The sequence below is a fragment of the Caretta caretta genome, chromosome 8 (genome assembly GCF_965140235.1).
Source record: "Caretta caretta isolate rCarCar2 chromosome 8, rCarCar1.hap1, whole genome shotgun sequence".
Taxonomy (NCBI): Eukaryota; Metazoa; Chordata; order Testudines; family Cheloniidae; genus Caretta; species Caretta caretta.
Window position 1 is genome coordinate 37,384,991 of NC_134213.1, and position 24,216 is coordinate 37,409,206.

Consider the following 24,216-nt stretch of genomic DNA (forward strand, 5'->3'; position numbering starts at 1 on the left):
CTCCATGGGGCACATGCAGGGATGTGAAAGGAAATTGACGGGAACTAGAGTTCGGTCAGCATTGAAAGCTTGTATCCTGCCCAGCATCACAATGTCACTGAGGGTCTCGGGGGCAGCACTGCCGGGGTTTGTGTGTAACTGGGTGGGGCTGTGGCTGGGGACTGCATGTGTCTCCAGCAGGTGCACTGAAAACCTGTGGCATCCCAATAATGTGGGGTGGCCAGGGGGAGAGTGGAAGAGCTGGACACATCTGGGGCCTGACCCACATCCCCACTGAAGTTAGTAATTCACCAGGCTTTGGATCAGGCCCTTGGAGGGGGGTGGGGTCTGTATTGTTATCAGAAGTCCTGGCTACACTTCTCCTCTCTCATTAGAACACCCTTGGTAAAGCTGCCCCTGCTCTGACGTCACGGAGACCCTGCTACGTTTTCGCTGTGAGCCTTGGCTGATAAAATATGGTTCCTGCCTTTCCCGGATTTCTCCCCTTCTGCTGGCTGTGAGAGTGGGAAATGAGATTGTTTCCCTTGGGAAAACACCAGAAGCCCTCTCCCTTCCATTATGGCAAGGAATGATGGGCAGTTAATCAGCTGTCTGTCTGAGCTCCTGGCCTTGGACTGTGCTGCCCACGCAGATCCGATTACAGGACCAGGACTCTGCAGAGAGGTAGGGGTTCACCTGCACGGATCCGATTGCAGGATCAATGTCATAGTTCCTTCCTCCAGGGGATGGGGGAGGAAGTTAATACAGAAGCAGCCTGCCCACGCTCCTTTTCATAAAGGAACATTCCTGGGAGCCTCTCTGAATGGAAACATTTGTCATGGTTCTTTGCTATTGACATACACAGGGATCCATGCCAACTGTTCTGAAGGGAAGGTTGTTAGGCAGCTGGCTGTCCAGGGTGTAGCAGGGATAATAGTATTATTGTAAACCCAAAGAGCTAACCACTCCACAGCCCCGTCTGGAGGCATGGCCCAGCCTCAGGTGCTGTCTCCAGGGCACAGCAGGTTGTACCCCGCCATTCCTTTGCTTCTTTTTCTTTGTTTCCTCTTTCTGATGTTTAAATTCAAGGCACAAACCTGCCTTGAGGCAGCATCGTCAGGGGGCATTCAGACCCAGGAGAGCCAGGCAGGGGATGGTTCCTATGCACCAGGCTGGCTCCCGCACCCACAGATTGGGGTTCAGAACCTGCTGAGGGCAGCAGAAAAACCTGCAGGCTCCACTTCAGAGCCTGCTGAGGCCAGGGTGGGCTCGGTGCACCCTGGACAGTGGAGGTTTGTTCTGGAGCTGCTGGGAGCAGGCTCTGCCCCAGCTGACTCTGGCTCAGGCCCGTGGGACTTCACAGCACCCGAGAATGGGTGGAGCAAAAAGGGAATCTGGCCCCGCCCCCTTGATACCCATCTTCCAGCTCTGTGGCACCACATCATCCCCTTCATGCTGGGGGTTTCCCCAGCCAGCTTACAGCCTCTTTATACCGGTGGGACCCACTGACAGGAGTGGACTCTGCATACAGTGTGTTTTGTTATTTGTTAGGCTGTTCAGAGACACAGGGCCTGATCCTGGCCTTGCTGGGGTCATTGACACCCATGCCAAGTGAGTTTAAATGAGATGTACCCCATTTCCATTCTGCTCCAGCCTCATACCCACCCACTCTGCACAGGTCTCACTGACAGCACCAGGGGTGGGGCAGAGCAGGGGGCAATCCACCCCCTTGGGGAAGCTACCCACAGGCAGTGAGGGTGGGCAGTGGAAGGCAGAGCCATATGGGTAACACAGGGAAAGGAGAGGGAAGGAAAAGCCATCCTGGCTGCCGCTCAGAGCAGGAGCCCCTGGGGAAGTCCCAGCTTCCCCACACTCAACAATCCCCGGATCCTGTAGTACATTTGCCCTGCTCCGCCCATTCCCCGGTTTGGGGCTCAGACTCAGGCATTGGGGGAGGGGGGTTGCTCTGCAGACTGGCAGGACTCACAGGTGCTCCAGCTGGGAAGGTAATGGCGAAGATTGCCCAGGGGGTGTGAGAGTCCAGCCAGGGGGCAGCACAGATGGCAGCTCCAGGGCCCTACCACATGCAATGGGAGATGCTTGTTTCTTGACTTTAGCAAAGCTTTTGACACGGTCACCCACAGTATTCTTGTCAGCAAGTTAAGGAAGTATGGGCTGGATGAATGCACTATAAGGTGGGTAGAAAGCTGGCTAGATTGTCGGGCTCAACGGGTAGTGATCAATGGCTCCATGTCTAGTTGGCAGCCGGTATCAAGTGGAGTGCTCCAAGGGTCGGTCCTGGGGCTGGTTTTGTTCAATATCTTCATAAATGATCTGGAGGATGGTGTGGATTGCACTCTCAGCAAATTTGCGGATGATACTAAACTGGGAGGAGTGGTAGATACGCTGGAGGGGAGGGATAGGATACAGAAGGACCTAGACAAATTGGAGGATTGGGCCAAAAGAAATCTGATGAGGTTCAATAAGGATAAGTGCAGGGTCCTGCACTTAGGATGGAAGAATCCAATGCACCGCTACAGACTAGGGACCGAATGGCTAGGCAGCAGTTCTGCGGAAAAGGACCTAGGGGTGACAGTGGACGAGAAGCTGGATATGAGTCAACAGTGTGCCCTTGTTGCCAAGAAGGCCAATGGCATTTTGGGATGTATAAGTAGGGGCATAGCGAGCAGATCGAGGGACGTGATCGTTCCCCTCTATTCGACATTGGTGAGGCCTCATCTGGAGTACTGTGTCCAGTTTTGGGCCCCACACTACAAGAAGGATGTGGATAAATTGGAGAGAGTCCAGCGAAGGGCAACAAAAATGATTAGGGGTCTAGAACACATGACTTATGAGGAGAGGCTGAGGGAGCTGGGATTGTTTAGCCTGCAGAAGAGAAGAATGAGGGGGGATTTGATAGCTGCTTTCAACTACCTGAAAGGGGGTTCCAAAGAGGATGGCTCTAGACTGTTCTCAATGGTAGCAGATGACAGAACGAGGAGTAATGGTCTCAAGTTGCAGTGGGGGAGGTTTAGATTGGCTATTAGGAAAAACTTTTTCACTAAGAGGGTGGTGAAACACTGGAATGCGTTACCTAGGGAGGTGGTAGAATCTCCTTCCTTGGAGGTTTTTAAGGTCAGGCTTGACAAAGCCCTGGCTGGGATGATTTAACTGGGAATTGGTCCTACTTCGAGCAGGGGGTTGGACTAGATGACCTTCAGGGGTCCCTTCCAACCCTGATATTCTATGATTCTATGATTCTATGCTGCTCTAATGAGGGTTATAAAATCATTCCCTTATGGCCCAGATTGGGGGATGGGCAGCCAGCCTGGGGCACACACCAGCCAGCCCACCAGCGATGGATCTCCTGCACTCCATCTTACCTGGACAAAGCTGACAGTTTGCAGATGCTCCCCGCCATCCCCTGGGGGCTTTGGCTCCTGGAAGAAGATTTCTATCACCTGGGGAAGGGGTGGAACTGCTCAGAGGCCTGTGCTTTGCTCACCAGCTCCCTGGAATTTGTGGCCCGGGGGCTTCTTTTGCAGCTGGGATCTGTCCTGCCTTCAGATAGCTGGGGGAGCTCCTGTCAATTTCAGGGTCTGTCTCATCAGTTCATGGAAGAGTAGGATTGGGACTTTTGGGTGAGCTGAGAGCTCACGGCCACCCCCTGCCACCTGAGCAGCAGCCTCCCCAGTGGATCGCTGGCTGGCAATTGACCCCCTGGGATGCTATGTACAATGGCTGTTCAGATTTCAGTGGGTGTGAGGCGGAAATTTAGTGGTGGCCAGGAGTCCCTTAGGGCCTGGAAGCCCTTGGATTTTTGTGAAGGGTAAAATGTAAACGTCAGTCTATTTCAGGAGCCTTCATTGTAGTTATTCACTGCCGTTTGATTACACCCAAATTACCCACACCGATCCCCTCGCTTGGGTTGTTAGCAGGGTTTGAGCCTAGACCCGTCAGAGCTAGAAGCACGAGCCACTACAGCTTGAGCTAAAGGAGCAGCTCCTCCAGTTAACAGCTTTAATAGGTTCTTATCCTCATGTGGAGCCAATGCTAAGGGACACTGAGACATGCTGAGCTAGGCGGGAGGCCAGACGCTGTGCTAGGACGTGACAGAATGTTAATAGATTGAGAAGTGCCTCATGTAGCAACAACCACTATTGGTCTGGCAGTGGGAGGCCAAGCATGTCCCAGGGTCCCACTGACACGTCCAGGTGCTGACCCGTTTTCTCTCCCCCTCTCTCGGATGGTGCATGAGCTGCAGGCGCCTGTCTAGCTCCAGCACCTGCTGCCACCTTCCCCTGCTTTGATCCTGCGGGAGCCATGGACTAGCTGAGCTACCTGGCCACTCTGCTCCTCTGGGGGAAGCTGATGCTGGTTACACCACTGCTTCCATCTGTCTGTCTACCACACAACAGGAAATGGGAAGGCAATGGTGCTGAGCGGCTTCCAGGCAGCAGTGGCCAGAGCACTGCAGAGCCAGCACAGTTCCACACCTGGGAAGTGGGGAGCAGGAACGGTGCCTTCCCCATGGTAGAGCCACCTCCCCACCCCCCACACTTTCTGCCCCTCTCGCTGGCTTTCTCCCCGCATCAGAACTGCTGCCACCTCCATGGAGCACGGACCCGCTGGGGCAGCCAGTGGGGGAAGGGGAGAATGTCTCTCCCTGCCTCACTCTGATGCCCAGATCTGACCTGCCAACCTACTTAAATGGTGCTCCTGGCTGCCCTCTGACCCTGGGACACCACGCCCAGCACACATATGTATATTCCCGTTTGCCCAGTTCAGTGCCAAGCCCCAGGCAACTTACAAGGATTGGAAGGTTCATGCCAGTGGATGGAATGGGCCGTCCCAGCCCAGAGCATCCGAAGGGTTAAACCAGTGCGGTGAGAGGGAGACAGGACCCAGCAATAACTTCTGGGTCGCCCAGCCCGGTGTACTCACCTGCTGGATAATGCTGTGGTGCTGCCCAGTGCCCTGAGGCTGCGGCTCAGTCCCGGCATGATGGGCCTCCCACAGCAGCAGGGACACGCTGTAGCCAAGGGGCACCATGGCCAGCAGGGGTCTCACCAGCTCCGAGAACATCTCGTCCTGCAGAGAGAGTCAGGGGGAGCAACCCAAGACACAGCGACCCCAGGGGAGCTGGGGCGGATCTCGAACACAGGCCAGGGTGCTCTGCTCCAAGCCCTGACCTCAGGCCCTTCCCGCCCCCAGCCTCCCTAGTGCAGGCAGCCCCACATCATTCTTCCCCCACCCACACTGCTGATGCTGGCCCGTGCTGAGGTCTTTGGGGGTGGGGCTGGTGGGGAGAGGTAGAGACCCCATTGAAACGTGCCCAGCTGTGCAAAACTACAGGCCATTTACCAGCTGGGCTCGGACGCTTTCAGGACCCCAAGCCCTGGCTCAGTCTGGCCCTGGAGAAGCAGACCGGGAGTGGCACAGTCCATGAAGAAGGCCTGGGACCCCAAAGGAGGCATCTGCTGGGAGCAGGGGAGGGGATAGGAGACCCCTGTGCAGTGTGAGTAAGAGTGGGAATGCCAAAGACGAAGCATCGCTGTGGGGGCGGGAGCAATGGTGAAATGCCCACAGTAACTGGACTAATCCCAAGGGGAGGGGAAGCCCTGCTGCTTGGGCTATTTCCAAGTGGACTGGACCAAGCTCCACATTATTCCTAGATCTCAAGGTTCCCTCAGAGGCCTTAGGCTGATCAGGGGGTCATGACAAGCACCTTTGTAGCCCTTTCTTACTGCCCGTGTTTGGGAGGCCAGGATAATCCCAGGGGACATGGCTGAGCTCTGGTGAGAGACATGGGTCAGTTTGCAGGGCTTGGGGAGTCTAGGGCTCAGTCTGGCTCCTGGATCAGCCTCTGGGTGCTGCCTGCCCTTGAGTCTAAGGAGAGGGGTGCAGGCCCCAGGCCTTTCCCCTTCCCAGCATAGACTTGCAGAACCCACTGTACCTGCCCCGTGTCCAGACTAAAGATGCCGTCGAACGTTAAGCAGCCCTCCTGGAAAGACACAGCAGCTGGGTTAGCACTCAGCCCTCCCTGCCTCTCACCCAGCCCCAGCACCCCCCAGCCTGGAGCTCTCCCATCCCACAGGGACTTCTGGGGTGTATTTCATCCCGCTGGGCTGGGTGCAGGAGGAATCGTAGCGTCCGAGCTCCAGGGGTTGGCAGCATTGCACTGCACTGCAGGGAGCAGCTCCACAGCCGTGGCAGGGCGGGGGCTGAGCAGGCAGTGACCTGCTGCCCTTTGCTCCTGTGGGGCTTCCAGTGAGACAGACCCTGTCGGAGGGGAACTAAGTGAGAGGGCTACATGGGAGGGGGAGGGGCTGAGAGCTGAACAGAGCCAGGCCATGAAAGAGACCTGGGACTCAACGCTCCCCCCGCCCCAGTTCCCTCCTACCCCAGTGGGTCAGGGTTCCCTCAAGCCCCAAAAGCTGATTTGTAAGACAGCAGATGTGCCCAGTGGGATGACTTGTGCTGCTTGTGGTGAGGCCTCTGTTGCTTCGTCCTGTGCCTGGCTGGAGGGGCCAGCCCAGCACCGCCCCTGCATTCAGCCGTACTCCGGACACAGAGAGCTTCCGGGCTGCTACCTGAGCACGGGCATGACATGAGCCAAGTCTGAGCCTCATGCCCATGGTCCCCACCTTCCCTCCTCACTCCAGTTCGGGGTGAGGACACTGCCCCAGACACCACCCAATCCTACCTGAATGCCCTTGTCTGCCTTATCTATGAAAATCAGTCGGCTGGAGTCTTCGTTCACAATCCGGAAACTCTCCTGCTTCCCCGAGTCTGAAACGCCAAGTGACGGGACAGGTCAGGCCATTTACACACAGTCCAGGGGGGCCAGAGGCATGAACATCAGATCAGGGATGTGATCAAGAAATAAACTATGGGAGATCCCGCTCCCTGGGGCCTGATCCACTCCAGTCAGTCCATGGAGGCCACTCCCCTGGAACCCGCTGCAGTGAGGACTGGGATGTGCCACCCTGCACAACACCTGCAGCCTGGATCTCCTGGGCCTGGCAGCACCACCTGTGGCACACATGGCAGGCCTAGAAGGCAGGGACATGAAGCCACATGCTGGATGGGAATGAGCCAGGAAACAGGAACGAGAGCAGAGCCGGGTGACCTGACCCAACCTGCCATTCCCCAGGTACTGGGACTTTGGCCCACATGTACCTATGGGTTTTTCACCTGCTGAGCCCAGGCTGCCCTCCATTCCCTACCCCCCACCCCAATTCTCCTTCGCAGGGAGCGTCAGCCTCCTCCTGGTCCCTGCTGGGGAGCCGCAGCTCTTTGGCTTTAATCTCAGCCCATCCTCCCCACAGGCTGGTCCTGCAGCTGGGGAAGGGCTGGGGTGAGGAAGGTCACTGAGCCCTGCTGCTGCTGGCCCTACCCAGTCGGTTCCCTGCAGTGGTGTAGACATGAGCTGGCTTTGCGGCAGGCTCAGGCACAGAGGGGAGGCCTGAACGCTGGTTGCTAAAGGGAACTGAGATCCCGGCTGGCTGCAGCCTACTGGGTGTAACCGTCCCTGGCTTGCTCTTGTGCTGGGGGACCATCCTCCTGCAGGGCCCTGACAGAGGGACTCTCCTGTCAGCAGTTCCCCTTTGTGGTGAACTGACAAAACCACTTCCAAGTGCTGGCCTGGGCTCCCCACCCCTCCCCCATGGAGCTGGAGCCTGGCCAGCCCTTCACTCCGAGCCCCAGGCTGAGGAGAAGTGGGGTGCAGCCTCCCAAGACCCCTGCTGCCTCCATCCTCACCCCACTTTAGGCACCAGTGGCTCAGAGAGCAAAGGGATATTGTGTCCTCATTCTGCAGTGCCCCCCCAGAGCCAGCTCACCCCCTTCTCTCCAGGTCCATCTCCTTCCTCCCCCTGTGCCCCCTTCATCATGCTCCTCTCCAGCTAACTCTGCATCTCCCCCCAGCTGCTCTTCGTGCCTGGTTGCCTTATTGCCATTCTCACCATGGGGCTCTGGCAGTGCCGGCTGGACACAGATCCCAGCTCCTTTCACAGCAGCAGCAGATAGGCTTAGCTTTTGGGCCCAGCTCTGCAGAGAGATTTACCTGCCTCTCTCCGGTTGATTTCAAGGGCAGTTAGGTGCCTAACTGGGCCTACTAGGCTCGGCTGGATTTGAACCAGTCATTGGCTTCCCAGCCCACTCCCTACTCCCATGCAGGAGCCAATCCCCTGACAAGACTACACAAAGGGGCCTGATGAATTGTAGGCACTCATGCCCTAGACCCCCTGCCCCCCCACTGCTGGGTGCCCAGGGCACCGTACCTGCTGCGTGTCGGAGTCCCACTGCGGCTTGCACACATGCCTCCTGCTTGGCCTGGAAGGAAGCACACCAGAGAGAGGTAAGGGCTTCTGCCCCAGGCCCGGCACTTCCAGGAGCAGGCTGCTAGGGAGCTGAAGGAGAAGCACAAGGGGAAGCCAGTTCCCTGGCTCCTGATGCACCAGCCAGCTCCAGAGAGCACCTGGCTCCCATTCACCAGCAGCCCAAGGAGGAGCTGGAAGCAACAGATCAGGTGTCAAAGCTGGACAAAGGGGACAGAGATAGGACAATGTGCGATGAGGGAGCCGCCCCTCCCAGACCTCCCCACTCTGGGTCCCTCAGCTAACCCCAGCAGTACTCACCTGCCCAGCGTCCATAGCTGACACCCTACTGCACTCTCCAGCCGGTGAGCTCCTTTTCCATGGAAGGGCGGGGGAATAGGGGTATAGGGAGATGAAGTTACCATGCATTTTTAATCTGCCTGGCCAGCCTGTCCTGATGCTCCTCAGGGGAGCAGAGGTAGGTGTAGGCTGCAGGTGGGGGGAGGGGGTCTTCCCCAGTTGAGCACAAGGAGCAGGTGTGGACAGAGCTGGGGAGAGCAGCGCCCGAGCTTCAAGGGCAGAGCAGAGGGTGCGGGCAAAAGGGTGGTTCCCTCCATGCCTCCCCTGCAGCAGTCGGACAGCTGAAGTCATCTGCTTGTATGGCTGCAGCACCGTCAATGGGGCAACAGCAGAGCAATCTTCTCCCACACTGGCCCCCGGAGGTGCCTCAAACCAGCCCTGCGGGGCGACTTCTAGGGCTGAGAGTGGACTTCAGACTTCACAGCTCATTTCAGTGCTTGGCCCCTGCTGTGACAGCTAACAGGGGCCAGTAACGACAGGCATCTCTCCATTGGCACCCCCAACTCCTTTCACATTCCCCTTGCCCCACGCAGTGACTTTTGGTCACTAGCGAACTGGGCTGGATTCAAACTGATGGCTTAAATGTGCAAGTCTCCGGAGAAACCTCATCTCCTCCGAACCTCATTAGTTAATGACCCGCACTCCTTTTTATTTTTACTGTTATTCATTTGCCTCATTAGAGTTCCCTAGGTCCCCAGCCCTGGATCAGTGCTCCACCATGCTAGACACTGTACAAACTGTACTAAAGAGATAGTCCTGCCTGGAAGAGTTTACAATCTAAACAAGAGACAGACTATCCTCTAGCAAAGCCCCTCTGCACAGCCTGAGCAGCTCCTCCAAAGCTCATAGCATCATAGAATCATAGAATCATAGAATATAAGGGTTGGAAGGGACCCCAGAAGGTCATCTAGTCCAACCCCCTGCTCGAAGCAGGACCAATTCCCAGTTAAATCATCCCAGCCAGGGCTTTGTCAAGCCTGACCTTAAAAACCTCTAAGGAAGGAGATTCCACCACCTCCCTAGGTAACGCATTCCAGTGTTTCACCACCCTCTTAGTGAAAAAGTTTTTCCTAATAGCCAATCTAAACCTCCCCCACTGCAACTTGAGACCATTACTCCTCGTTCTGTCATCTGCTACCATTGAGAACAGTCTAGAGCCATCCTCTTTGGAACCCCCTTTCAGGTAGTTGAAAGCAGCTATCAAATCCCCCCTCATTCTTCTCTTCTGCAGGCTAAACAATCCCAGCTCCCTCAGCCTCTCCTCATAACTCATGTGTTCCAGACCCCTAATCATTTTTGTTGCCCTTCGCTGGACTCTCTCCAATTTATCCACATCCTTCTTGAAGTGTGGGGCCCAAAACTGGACACAGTACTCCAGGTGAGGCTTCACCAATGTCGAATAGAGGGGAACGATCACGTCCCTCGATCTGCTCGCTATGCCCCTACTTATACATCCCAAAATGCCATTGGCCTTCTTGGCAACAAGGGCACACTGCTGACTCATATCCAGCTTCTCGTCCACTGTCACCCCTAGGTCCTTTTCCGCAGAACTGCTGCCTAGCCATTCGGTCCCTAGTCTGTAGCTGTGCATTGGGTTCTTCCGTCCTAAGTGCAGGACCCTGCACTTATCCTTATTGAACCTCATCAGATTTCTTTTGGCCCAATCCTCCAATTTGTCTAGGTCCTTCTGTATCCTATCCCTCCCCTCCAGCGTATCTACCGCTCCTCCCAGTTTAGTATCATCCGCAAATTTGCTGAGAGTGCAATCCACACCATCCTCCAGATCATTTATGAAGATATTGAACAAAACCGTTGCACTCCATCAGTTTGTTGCTCCTGGGAAAGCCCTCTGAAACACATACCTCCCTTGTCTGAGTGTCCTGGGGTCTCAGCAACCATATGACCTTACTTGAGTGCCCTTCAGTATAACACCAAAAATAAACCACAAATACTTGGCTCTGTAACAGCAGAGTACAGCCCAGAGCAGGGCCCGTGGCTACAGAGGCTAATGAGCATTAATAAATCAATGATCAGGAAATGCTTCATTTTAAAAGAATAGATGATCAGCAGACATAGTACCATAGGACTGGAAGGAACCTCGAGAGGTCCTCTAGTCCAGTCTCCTGCACTCGTGGCAGGACTAATTATCTAGCCCATTCCTGACAGGTGTTTGTCTAACCTGTTCTTAGAAATCTCCAATGATGGAGATTCCGTAATCTCCCTAGGCAATTTATTCCAGTGCTTAACTACTCTGACTGGAAGTTTTTCCTAATGTCCAACCTAGACCTCCCTTGCTGCAATTTAAGCCCATTGCTTCTTGTCCTATCCTCAGAGGTTAAGAAAAACAATTTTTCTTCCTTCTCCTTGTCCACGTGTATACATTTTTAATATATAAGGCAACACCTTCTCCCTTTTTTCCCTGCTGGTCCTTTCTGAGCAAGCTGTACCCTTCTATACCAATATTCCAGTCATGTGTATTATCCCACCAGGTCTCTGTGATGCAAACTATGTCATACTTGTGTTTATTTACTAGCATTTCGAGTGCTTCCTGCTTATTCCCCTTATTCCACATGCTAGATGGTGTCCTCCTTCTAGATGATGATATGGTATCCTCTCACACTGAGAATACCACTCCATTAGGAGGGAACCCCTGTTATTAGGAAAAGGCAGGTAATAATAGTGGGGGATTCAATTATTAGAAATATAGATAGTTGGGTTTGTGATGACCAGGAGAACTGCATGGTGCCCAGGAGATGACCAGGAGAAGCCTGCCAGGTGCGAAGGTTGTGGACCTCTTGAGACATCAAAACAAAATTGTTTGCAGTACTGGGGAGAAGCTGGTGGTCATGGTACATGTAGGTACCAGTGACACAGGGAAAGGTAGGAGAAAGGTCCTGGAAGCTAAATTCAGGCTGCTATGTAAGAGATTGAAGTCCAGGACCTCCATGGCAGCATTCTTTGAAATGCTTCCAATTCCACACCTAGAGTCAGTTAGACAAGCAGAACTGCAGGGACTCAATGTGTGGATGAGATGATGGTGTTGGGAGGAGGGATTTAGGTTTACTAGGAACTGGAGAATCTTTTGGGAAAGGAGGAGCCCAGACAGGAAGGATGGGCTCCACCTAAACCAAAATGGAACCAGATTGCTGGCATGTTTTTAAATTAAGGGCTGGGGGGGAAGCTGACAAGTGAGAAGGAGCACATGGTTTGGACAGAGACATCTCTTACAGGAGGTTTTATTAAAGGGGATACTCTATATCCTAGTAATGAGGAGAGGATAAAAGTAGATAAAGTACAGGAAGAAACAGAAGAGAAACAGTCAAATGAAAAAGAGTCCCATTCAATTACATCACAGGAAGGCAGACAACTAAATACTGATAAATTGTATAACTGCTTGTATACCAATGCAAGAAGTCTAAATACTAAACTGGGTGAACTTGAGTGCTTGGTATTAAATTAGGATATTGATATAATAGTCATCACAGAAACTTGGTGGAATGATGATAACCAATGGGACACCGTAAAACCTACAGTCATGCTGCTGGGGGAATGGCACTATATGTGGAAGAAAGCATAAAGGCAAACAAAGTAAAAATCTTAAATGAATCAAACTGTACCACAGTATCACTATGGATAGAAATTCCATGCTTAAATAATAAGAATATAGCAGTAGGGATATACTACCGACCACCTGACCATGATGGTGATGGTGACTGTGCAATGCTCAGCGAGATTAGAGAGGCTACAAAAGCAGAATACCCAATAATAATGGGGGATTTCAACTATCCCCATATTGACTGGGTAAATGTCACCTCAGGTCAGGATGCAGAGATAACGTTTCTGGACACCATTAATGACTGCTTCCTGGAGCAGCTAGTCCTGGAACCCACAAGGGGAGAGGCAATTCTTGATTTAGTCCTAAATGGAGCACAGGATCTGGTCCAAGAACTGCTTGGTATTACAGACTATAATTTAATTAAATTTAACATCCTTGTAGGGGAGAAAATACCAAAGAAACCCATGACAGTAGCTTTTAACTTCAAAAAGGAGAGCTACACAAAAATGAGGAAACTAATTAAATGGAAATTAAAAGGAACAGTCACAAGAATGAAATGCCTTAAAAGCTGCATGGAAATTATTTAAAAGCACCATAATAGAGGCTCAAACTAAATGTATCCCCCCCTCTAAATAAATAGTAAAAGGATCAAAAAGATCCATCATGGCTAAAGAGCAGAGTAAAAGAGACAGTTAGAGACAAAAAGGTATCCTTTAAAAACTGGATGTCAAATCCTACCAAGTAAAATAGAAAGGAACATAAACTCTGGCAAGTCACATGTGAAACTATAATGAGGCAGGCCAAAAAACAAAACAAAACAAAACAAAAATATTTCCCTTTACACACAAACTCACTGTGTGGGGGGGCGGAGGGTGAGAAAACCTGGATTTGTGCTGGAAATGGCCTAACTTTATGATCACTTTAGATAAGCTATTTACCAGCAGGACAGTGGGGTGGGAGGGGGTATTGTTTCATGGTCTCTGTGTGTATATAATGTCTACTGCAGTTTCCACGGTATGCATCCGATGAAGTGAGCTGTAGCTCACGAAAGCTCATGCTCAAATAAATTGGTTAGTCTCTAAGGTGCCACAAGTACTCCTTTTCTTTTTGGTTAAAAGCCAGGAAACAAAGGATAGGAATAAATTGTCAGTTTTCACAATGGAGAGTGATAAATAGTGGGGTCCCCCAAGGATTTGTACTAGGACCAGTACTGTTCAACATATTCATAAATGATCTGGAAATGGGTAAACTGTGAGGTGGCAAAGTTTGAAAATGATACAAAATTACTCAAGACAGCTGAGTCCAAAGCTGACTGTGAAGAGTTACAAAGGGGTCTCAAAAAACAAAGTGACTGGGTAAAAAAACGGCAGATGAAATTCAATGTTACTAAGTGCAAAGTAATGCACACTAGAAAAAATAATCCCAACTATACATACAAAACAATGGGGTCTAAACTAGCTGTTACCACTCAAGAAAGAGATCTTAGAGTCATTGTGGCTATTCTTGAGAACATCTGCTAATGTGCAGCGGTAGTCAAAAAAGCTAACAGAATTTTAGGAACCATTAGGAAAGTGATAGATAATAAGACAGAAAATATCATAATGTCACTATATAAATCCATGGTATGCCCACACCTTGAATACTGTGTGCAGTTCTGGTCACCCCATCTCAAAAAAGATATATTAAATTGGAAAAAGGACAGAGAAGGGCAACAAAAATGTTTAGGGATATGGAGCAGCTTCCATATGAGGAGAGATGAAAAAGACTGGGACTGTTCATCTTAGAAAAGAGATAACGGGGGGGGGGGCAGGGGGATATAGCAGAGGTCTATAAAATCATGAATGGGATGGAGAAAGTGAATGAGGAAGTGTTATTTATGCCTTCTCATAAGAACCAGGAGTCACCCAATGAAATTAATAGGCAGTAAGTTTAAAACAAATATAAGGAAATACGTCTTCACACAGTGCACAGTTAACCTGTGGAACTGGTTGACAGGGGAAATTGTAACAGACAAAAGTATAACTGTGTTAAAAAAATAAGTAGATAAGTTCCTGGAGGATAAGTCAATCAATGGCTATTAGCCTGGATGGTCAGGGATGCAACCCAATGCTCTGGGTGTCCTTAAACCTCCGACTGCCAGAAGATGGGACTCAGTGACATAGGATGGATCACTCAATAAATTGCCCTGTTCTGTTGATTCCCCCTGAAGCATGTGGCACCGGCCACTGTTGGAAGACTGGCTATTGGACTAGCTGGCCCATTGATCTGACTGAGTATGCCATTCTTATGTTGCTGAAATGTATCCCAATGATTGTGAGGCTTTTAGCAGAGAATGCTGCAGCAACTCAGACACTGGAGCCTGTCAACCCAGTTAGAGCAGTCACTAGTGGTGTTATTACAGCCTGTTTTCTATGGCAGCAGTAAGAGGCAAACAACCTCAATCCAGCACTCATTTATTATTAATGCTGGGTTTGGCATGTGATCTTCATGGACAATGGGAATATGGTAAAAAGTGACTATGTAAAACTGGCATCTTCCTGCTCCACGGTCTGCTCCCTGGGCATCTCTGAGGTCCAGCCACTCAAGTCTCACTGCTATTTACCCTCTAAGAGCCACAGCAGCTTCGGGAGAGAGAGCAGAAATCTATCCTTGTGCATTATCGGTGACACTGCCAGCTCCATTCCAGCTGCAAACTCTTCCTTCCCAGGGGCACTGTAAGCAGCAGAGGAACAGGGGGGCTTTCAGACAGTCAGTGCAGCTGGATTCCATTCTTCCATATGCAGAGATCAGCCATCCACTTTCAGTCTGGAGTGTTTTTATTTTAGGTTAATCAATAATAAGGAAGTACAAAGTGAAGTCCCACGAGAGAGCCCCCCCCAACCCCCAGGTGGGCCCCTGCCCAGTGATGAGCGGCCAAAATCTTAACAACGGGTTCCCTCCTCACCCCATGAAGGGGTTGTTGCCCACTCCTGCCCCATCCAACCCCCCTGCGTTCCTTGATGCCCCCCCATCCACCCTCCTCCCCTGTCCCCTGACTGCCCCCAGAACTGGGCAGGAGGGTCTCGTGGGCCACCATAGTGGGTGCCCACCTGACCCCTAAGAGCCAGTGACACCTGCTGGGGGGCGAGGTTTGGAGTCCTGGAGGTGCTTACCTGGGGCAGCTCCCAGGAAGCATCTGGCAGGTCCCTCTGGCTCCTAGGGGCAGGGGAGCGTAGCTGGGGGGGAGCAGGGGGAGTGGCTGCTCCCCCACTGATCACATTAAAAGTGGCGCCTTAGGCGCCAACTCCCTGGGTGCTCTGGGGCTGGAGCACCCACGGGGAAAATTTGGTGGGTGCAGAGCACCCACCGGCACCTTCCCACCCCGCACCTGGCCACAGCTCACCTCACCTCCACTCCTCCTCCCCTGAACGCACCACCCCGCTTTGCTTCTCTGCCCCCCGGCTTCCCGCAAATCAGCTGTTCGGTGGGAAGCTGGGGAGGGCTGAGAAGCAGGCGGCGGCTTCCCGCTCAGGTCCAGGGTGGCGCAAGTGAGCTGGGGCAGGGAGCGGTTTCCCTGCGCGCCACCCCTGCCCCCCAGGTTACCTGCTGTGGCACGGGCAGCCCTCCTCATGCCCCACCCCCACCCCAGCTCACCTCCTCCTCCCTGGGCCTGAGCAGGAAGCCCTGGCCTGCTTCTCAGCCTGCCCCAGTGTCCCGTGCGAACAGCTGATTCGCGGGAAGCCTGGGGTGGGGGGCGGAGAAGCAGAGCAGGGTGGCGCATTCAGGGGAGGAGGCGGAGGCGGAGCGGAGGTGAGCTGGGGCTGGGGGTTGTGGGGGGAGCTGCAAATTTTCCCCTTGGGTGCTCCAGGGCTGGAGCACCCATGGAGTCAGCGCCTAAGGCGCCACTTTTGGCCAGTTAAATTTGTCCCTCGAGGAACAACTGGTTCTAAAAGGGCTTCTAAATTTAACAACCGTTTCTAGCGAACCGGTGGGAACCGGCTCCAGCTCACCACTGCCCCTGCCCCCCTCTAGGACACACTGCCCTGAGCTGTATGTGTCAGCCCAGATCCTCCAAGGTACCAGATGTGTAGCTTCATCAATTTCCGTGAGAGTTAGGCACCTAAACACTAATGGCTGCCTGTCTCCGTAGACAGCAGAGGCCTTGGAGATTTAAAGGGGCAGTACATGAAAAGGAAGGCATAATAGTCAATGAAATAACCCATGCACTGAGGGTTGGAAAAATAATTGCTTGACTTGTAAAACGAGTACATTGGACCAAATTCTGCTCTCATTACTTAGGTGTAAAATGTGGAGTAAGTCAGTGTACCTGAGAGCAGAATCTACGTCCTTTATTATAGCCAACACTAAGGCCTTGTCCCCACACAAGTTGTACCACTTTAACTATATTAGCATAGTGAATGCGTATAACCACCACTGTGGATGCAGTGCTACTGGTATAAGGTGCTTATGCTGGTCCAGTTTATTCCAGTATGGGTCGGGGAATAAGCTAAATCAGTATAAGCACATTTATACCCACTACTACTGTGTCCACACTAGAAGCTGTACCAGTATGACTATATTGGTAAAAAAAAAAAATCCCCCCTGCCCCTAAGTGATCTAGTAACTTCTATCTGGACACAATCTGTGTGTAGAGCTGACCCAAGTGAATAGGGCAGAAGGGAGTACATTCAATCCCTCCTGAGAACACTGTAGGCAGCTGGAAGACAGAGGAATGCAACTAGCTTATAGAGGTTACAAGCTAGAGAGTCTGCTTGAATAAAGAATTCAGTCTCCTCTTTCTGGCTTGCTCACTCTGCTCCAGGATCTGCGAGACAGCATGAATGGGGAGCCCCATAACATCAGTGGGGCACAGTCACTTTTCTGATCACACCTGCGCTTTAAAGTGATGCCAAAAACCTGTTTGGTACCTCAGATGTCTGCAACCATCCAGCATATGATCCCCACAGAGCAGGGGGGGTGGAGGCAGTGCTCAGGGGTTCCCTCCTGAAGGAACGGCCACTAGGCTGGATGCCAGCCCCAGGATAGGCTGGCCCCTCAGGTAGCAGTGCTGCAGTGCAACTTGGTCATCAAAAACATATGCATTTGCAGACAGTGATGTTCTAGAGCCCGCATCCTGCCATGTGAAGGGCAGAGCCTTTGCAGTCAAATCCTAGCTACTGGCTCAGCCAGACCGTGCTTTACATCTGGCAAAGAAAATGATCCCAGCCAAGCAGCTCAGTACAAGAAGTACAGTGACAGGAATTATCACAATGGCCTTGTTGCACTGCAAGACTGAAGCAGGCACATTCTTCACCAGGGTGCCCTGGTAATGAGACGGGGATTCACACGTGTAGTCCTGAGGCCAGTCTGGCATCAAGGACTCTGTGCTCGCCAAGGCCTGGATCTCACTGGCACCCGCACATGAACAGTTGTAGAGATTCTGACCTGCCCTTAGGCTCTGCAGGTGTCTCAGAGACCGCAGCTGATCCCTTGGGAGACGAGAGATCAGGTTTCCATCTAGACTGAGGACTTCTAGAGCAGGATAGTTCTTGGCTGAGGGGACAGCATGCAGTCTGTTGTTGGACAGGTGGAGTTTCTTCAGGAAGGGGAGTGCAAGGTCTAGAGCATGAAGGTTATTGGAACTCACATCTAATACTTCAACACTGGGGGGCAGAGGCAGGGAGATGTGATCTAAGCCCGTGGTGGACAAGTTGAGGATGCGGAGGGATGGCTGCCACTGACATGAAGAGAAGGGGATAGCCAGGAGGTCATTCTGACTCAGGTCTAAGTGGACGAGCTTCTCCAGATCGTGCAGCATTTCACACACAGTGTGGAAGGAGCTCAGATTGTTGCGATGGAGTTTTAATACTTGGAGTTGTGGGAAAGCCCCCTGGCAAAATGAAGGCCTCATGCTCTGGTCTTGGAGGTGGTTTTCCGACACATCCAGATAGCGTAAGGTTCTGAAAACCTTGCCAATGCTGCATGGAATGTAGGTGACCTGAGACTGTGTCACAGTCAGATTCTGCAGGGTCTCCAGCCAGCCACTCAGGTGGGCGAAGTCTTTGTCTCTGTCAGTCAGGGAGGTGGAGGTCACGTTATGGAAGCGTAATGAGGAGACAGGCAGAATTAACCTGTCCATGTGGAACCAGCTGGCATTTCCAAGGAAAGTGCAGCTTTCAAACTCGAGCTCTGTAATACGCATGTAGTAAATGAACTTCATAACAGCTGCCAAGAGAACCTCTGGCACGAGAAGATCTCCAAAGATAATCTTGGTCACCTGCAGCGACTGCAGTATGTTGAGCACCGATTGCTCTACTGTGATTGATGCAAAACCTGCATATTTCTCCAAGTTTCCTCCTCGAAGCTCAAAGACAAAGGCATGGAAACACTGAAGGAGGTTTCCCATGTTTTCCCGATTCAAAAGAGAGCAGGTGCAATGACTTTGGGACTTATTGAAGGAGCAGTCGCCTCCTACCTCAGAGAGTTTCAATCCTGTGAGCAGAATAACCACAAACAGCGGAGAGATGTGCATGATGAATAGCCTAGAAAACAGAAGAGCAAGAGTAAAGCCCAGGCCTTTGCTGTTACAGAGCTGGGGCTGCAGGCACTAACATTCAGTGAAGCCAATGGGAGGCGAGGGGTGATCTCTGGAGCCTTTGCTCCATGCAATACAAGCACCATTACAAGGCTAGGATTATTCACAGGACATTGTTCCTGAGTCCAGTACTGGGCACCAATAGAAGGGCATGTGAGCATTCCCCCTGCACAGCAACCTCCGGGGGAGAATGAGGGTGGAAGAGAGTTAGGTGAGAGCAAGTCCAGACTTTGGTGAGAGCTACTGCCTTGGACTCAGGGATTGATTTGATGCTTGCTGGCACTGCTGGAAGCCTCAGTTCTGGGTAGGTTTTAGCCAGTTCCTCCTACCAGTAATGGAGTGCTTGTTCAGTGAGTACTGTTAGCTCAGGCATGGTCTCCAAGGCATTGGGATGAAGGTGGGTGGCCTCTATTACTAGTCACACAACGCCTCAGTGATGTGACACCAGGTAAAACCCTGGTCCCATTCAAATCCAGGGCAAAACATCCACTGGCTACCATGGAACTTACAGCATCAGTCCCAGCTGGAAGTCAATGGAGCTAAGCTGAGGATCTGGCCCCCAGAGCTTTAGGAGATGTCACAGCCAAGTCAAAGATGGATCTGAGCCACAAAGTTCAGGCCTGGATCCAGCTTCAGATTTGCCCAAAGGCTGGAGGAGATACTCAGCTCCATGGTGTCTCTAGTTACATTGTCTCTTCATGAGGATTCTCACCTAGATCTGGTTTACGGGCCAGCAGTGATTCCTCGTCCCTCCCATCCCAGTGAACATGCAGCAGCCAGTGGAGGAGAGTCGGTATTTCTCCCCACACAAAGCCTGTTTCTCTTCACAGGCAGAGCTGTGCCTCACCCTGCCAGCAGCCCCATTTGGATGGGAATCTGCCCATTTCCCACCCCTCAACAATCCTCTCCAGCAAAGAGAGCTGCTTCGTCCCACCCAGCCATGAAGGACTTCTCAATGCTCGAGTGCCAGTTTGAATCCTGTGCACTGGGTTGGGGGGGAAGGCTGCCAAATCCCAGGCTGGGGAATCTCTTCCCATTAAGTGCCCTGGCAAACCCAAGGGCACAGCAGGAGGAGATGCTAGAAATGGCAAATCACACAAGAGAAAGTATGGTCTAGTGGTCAGAGCACAGAACTGGGGGTCAGTGACTCCCTTCTTTTATTCAAAGCTCTGACAGAGGCTCACTGTGCACTCTTGGGAAGGTTAGTTCACCTCTCAATGCCTCAGTTTCCCTATCTCAAACTGGAGTTCTAACAACTACCAACCTCACAGGGAGTGGTGAGGGATCATTCAGTAATATACATACAACACTGAGAATGTGTAAACTGTGGGGTCTGGTTATTCTATATGACTGAGTGACCCGGATCAGGACTGTTGATGGGCAGTCCAAAAAGTGCCAGCAGTTAAAGGGTTAAAAGATGATAAAGAATGCTTTGCTTGTTTTGCAGAGGTGTATTTCCCAGGTGCCCCGCATGACTGGAGAAGCAATCACATTTCATCAGCATTACAGAGGGGTTATTGTTAAAGGACTCACCTGCCAACTTGGAATTGCAATATTTTCCTGGCAAGGAAGCGGCTCAATTCCTTTAGCTTTTGGGAGACCTTGATTAAGATGTCAGTGGTTTTCTCTTGTGAGCTGCTTTACTCTCCTGCATGGAACCCTCCTTCACTCAAAACCCTTCACTTACTGCTACTCACTGTCACACAGTTTCCCAGTTGCTACTTCCTTTTGCACAAATCTATTCTGTTTGTTTCCTGAAACAGAACTGCAGTTGGGAAATACTAATGAGTATAAGGCATTTCATAATCCTTCCCAAATCCTCCACGCCCAGAATGCTGTCTGGGCCAGCAGTGGGCCTGACCAAGACACCGAAAGGGGAAGAACTGGGTTTCCTGTGCTCCAGCTGCCCAGAAAGCTAAGGAGATCTTGCTTTGATTTCCTTATAGTATGCTTCTCCTCTGAAAAGTACCTCTGTCCAAACGGCATTGCAGGGTTACAGGTTTGTCTGACTTTGGGGAAGGGATGGAATGAGGGCGGGGTGAGGGCAGTGCAGGAGTGGGGCCAGGGCTGGGCGGGGGGGTCGAGCACCCAGTGGGAAGAGTGGAAGTTGGCGCCTATGCCCAAGAGCGTGCTTGATTCTTGATTCTCAGGTCCCAGGTGGAGTTAGCAGAGTTTAAACTAGGGCTGTCAAACGATCAAAAAAATTAATCGCGATTAATCGCACGATTAAAAAAAATAATTGCCATTAAATTGCACTGTTAAACAATAATAGAATACCATTTATTTAAATATTTGTGGATGTTTTCTACATTTTCAAATATATTGATTTCAATTACAACACAGATTACAAAGTGTACAGTGCTCACTTGATATTTATTTTTGATTACAAGTATTTGCACTGTAAAAAACCCCAAAGGAAATAGTATTTTTCAATTCACCTGATACAAGTACTGTAATGCAATCTCTTTATCTCAAAAGTTAAACTTACAAATGTAGAAGTATGTAAAAAAACCTGCATTCAAAAATAAAACCATGTAAAATTTTAGAGCCTGCAAGTCCACTCAATCCTACTTCTTGTTCAGCCAATTGCTCAAACAAGTTTGTTTACATTTGCAGGAGATAATGCTGCCCGCTTCTTGTTTACATTGTCACCTGAAAGTGAGAACAGGTGTTCTCATGGCACTGTTGTAGCCAGCGTCGCAAGATATTTATGTGCCAGATATGCTAAAGAGTCATATGTCCCTTCATGCTTCAACCACCATTCCAGAGGACATGCGTCCATGCTGATGACAGGTTCTGCTTGATAATAATCCAAACCAGTGTGGAATGATGCATTTTCATTTTCATTATCTGAGTCAGATGCCACCAGCAGAAGATTCATTTTCTTTCTTGGTGGTTCGGGTTCTTTAGTTTCTGCATCAGATTGTTGCTCTTTTAAGACTTCTGAAAGCATGCTCCACACCTCGTCCCTCTGAGATTTTGGAAGGCACTTCAGATTCTTAAACCTTGGGTCGAGTGCTGTCGCTATCTTTAGAAACCTCACATTGGTACCTTCTTTGTGTTTTGTCAAATCTGCAGTGAAAGTGTTCTTAAAATGAACAACATGTGCTGGGTTATCATCCGAGACTGCTATAACATAAAATATATGGCAGAATGTGGGTAAAACAGAGCAGGGGACATACAATTCTCCCACAAGGAGTTCAGTCAGAAATTTAATTAACACATTATTTTTAACGAGTAGCATCAGCATGGAAGCATCCCCTGGCATATGTGTGTGTGTGTGTGTATATATATACACACACACAGTAAGTAGTACCTTACTAATTGAGCTGTCCCAAAGGGTGGAAGATTTGGGTCCACAATTAATTATAAGAAAACAGAGCCCTATAGAAGTATTGTATACAGGTGTAGAAACTACTAGCATGCAAACTGCATAATCTGTGGGTGACGTTCCCCTGGTGTTATCTCGGCCGGTGATCCGCTAGGTCACTCCAATCCTCGACTCTGGGAGCCATCCTTACCCTGCTGTGCTGTGAGAAACCCCCACACCTGGACTGTTCACACATAGCCTCTGGCATGTAAGATGCTTGGATTGTGCAACTAGCCAATATCTCCGGTCCCAGACACAACCCTAGGAACCTCTGTATTGCAGTGTCCAGTTATGCCCACTGGACGCTGCAAGTTTATGTGAGTTCGTCAATTTAACAAAGAAATTGATACATACCAGGCTTGTTATCCCCAGGAGAGTCTCTGACACACTTTAAACGAAATACACTGCTTTAGGTAGAATAAACAAACAAATTTATTAACTACAAAGATAGATTTTAAGTGATTTTAAGTCAAAGCACAAGAAGTCAGATTTGGTCAAATGAAATAAAAGCAAAATGCATTCTAAGCTGATCTTAACACTTTCAGTGCCCTTACAAACTTAGATGCTTCTCACCACAGGCTGGCTGGTTGCCCTTCAGCCAGGCTCTCCCTTTTGATCAGCGCCTCAGTCGCTTGGTGGTGATGTCTGTAGATGTAGGTGGAAGAGAGAGGAAGAGCATGGCAAATGTCTCTCCCTTTTATCATAGAATCATAGAATATTAGGGTTGGAAGAGACCTCAGGAGGTCATCTAGTCCAATCCCCTGCTCAAAGCAGGACCAACACCAACTAAATCATCCCAGCCAAGGCTTTGTCAAGCCAGGTCTTAAAAACCTCTAAGGATGGAGATTCCACCACCTCCCTAGGTAACCCATTCCAGTGCTTCACCACCCTCCTATTGAAATAGTGTTTCCTAATATCCAACCTACACCTCCCCCCTGCAACTTGAGACCATTGCTTCTTGTTTTGTCATCTGCCACCACTGAGAACAGCCTAGCTCCATCCTCTTTGGAATCCTCCCCCTTCAGGTAGTTGAAGGCTGCTATCAAATCCCCCCTCACTCTTCTCTTCTGCAGACTAAATAACCCCAGTTCCCTCAGCCTCTCCTCGTAAGTCATGTGCCCCAGCCCCCTAATAATTTTCACTGCCCTCCGCTGGACTCTCTCCCATTTGTCCACATCCCTTCTGTAGTGGGGGGACCAAAACTGGATGCAATACTCCAGATGTGTTCTTTCTTCCGTCTTGGCTTTGCCCCACCCCCCTTCAGAGTCAGGTGAGCATTACCTTATCGTAGTCCCAAACTGACCAAAGGAAGGGGGGTGACTCAATGAAGAGTCCATAGATCCTTTGTTGCTGTCTAGGCTAGTGTCCTTTGTTCCTGTGAGGCTGGGCTGGGTTTGTCCCATACATGCCCTGATGAGGTATGAACTGCCCCTCTGCTCTTGGAGAATTTTTGCCTGGGCTTGTTTTAAGCCACAAGGACGCATTTTCAGCCTCATAACTATATAAATGAAATTACAACCTATAACATTACTGTAACAACAATTACTGTAACATTACTATAACAACAATGCTCGGTGCATCATGAGCCTTCCAAAGACACCCAATGTGACAAACTTTGCATTGGATACTACACAATCATTTTATACGGATGAGCACGGGGGTGCTGGGTGTTCCTTCGAGATACAGAACATTATACTTTGGCAGTTACTGCTAGATCAGATTAAACTCAAATCAGATTATAAACATTACTTTCCTATCATTCAAGGGAGTCAGCATGGAAGTTATATGGGGTTGATCCTACTCTCACTGAAGTCAAAGGCAAATCCTCCATTGATTTCAGTGGGGCAGAATCCGGATGTTAATGGGCCCATTTCTAACCTCTGAAGCTGTGCCTGCAAAATGTGCATGTGTAGGGGAATTTACTTGAGAAAAGAGTTTCAAGGATGAGTCAAATCCCTCAGTAATAGAGTCCCATAGTCACTATCTGGACTAGAAACTCTTGGGAGGAGTGGCACAAATAACACCTGGCTAACAGGCAGTGCCACATACTGAAAGT

At 50.6% G+C, this 24,216-nt stretch overlaps 2 protein-coding genes across 2 annotated transcripts in view; both read right to left on the reverse strand.

Moving 5' to 3' along the window:
* Positions 1-14,896, reverse strand: part of LOC125640957 (uncharacterized) — a 29,707-nt gene extending 14,811 nt beyond the window's left edge. The window contains exons 1-6 of the mRNA XM_075131396.1: positions 14,819-14,896; positions 8,265-8,316; positions 6,686-6,771; positions 5,936-5,983; positions 4,924-5,070; positions 3,363-3,440 (exon numbers count right to left, since the gene is read on the reverse strand). Of these exons, the coding sequence (XP_074987497.1) occupies positions 3,363-3,440; positions 4,924-5,064 (219 nt within the window). The 5' untranslated portion in view covers positions 5,065-5,070; positions 5,936-5,983; positions 6,686-6,771; positions 8,265-8,316; positions 14,819-14,896. The remainder of the gene's footprint in view (positions 1-3,362; positions 3,441-4,923; positions 5,071-5,935; positions 5,984-6,685; positions 6,772-8,264; positions 8,317-14,818) is intronic.
* CD14 (CD14 molecule) lies at positions 14,653-20,532 on the reverse strand. The gene is made up of 3 exons (XM_048860162.2): positions 20,324-20,532; positions 15,850-18,737; positions 14,653-15,021 (listed from the first exon to the last, which is right to left on the reverse strand). Exon 2 carries the CDS (start codon positions 18,725-18,727, stop codon positions 17,378-17,380), a length of 1,350 nt encoding a protein of 449 aa, XP_048716119.1. The 5' UTR covers positions 18,728-18,737; positions 20,324-20,532; the 3' UTR covers positions 14,653-15,021; positions 15,850-17,377.
* Between the last annotated feature and the right edge of the window lie 3,684 nt (positions 20,533-24,216).

Coding starts and splice junctions, on each gene's coding strand:
- CD14 (XM_048860162.2), bottom strand. CDS start 18,727: ATGCACATCTCTCCGCTGTTTGTGGTTATTCTGCTCACAGGATTGAAA.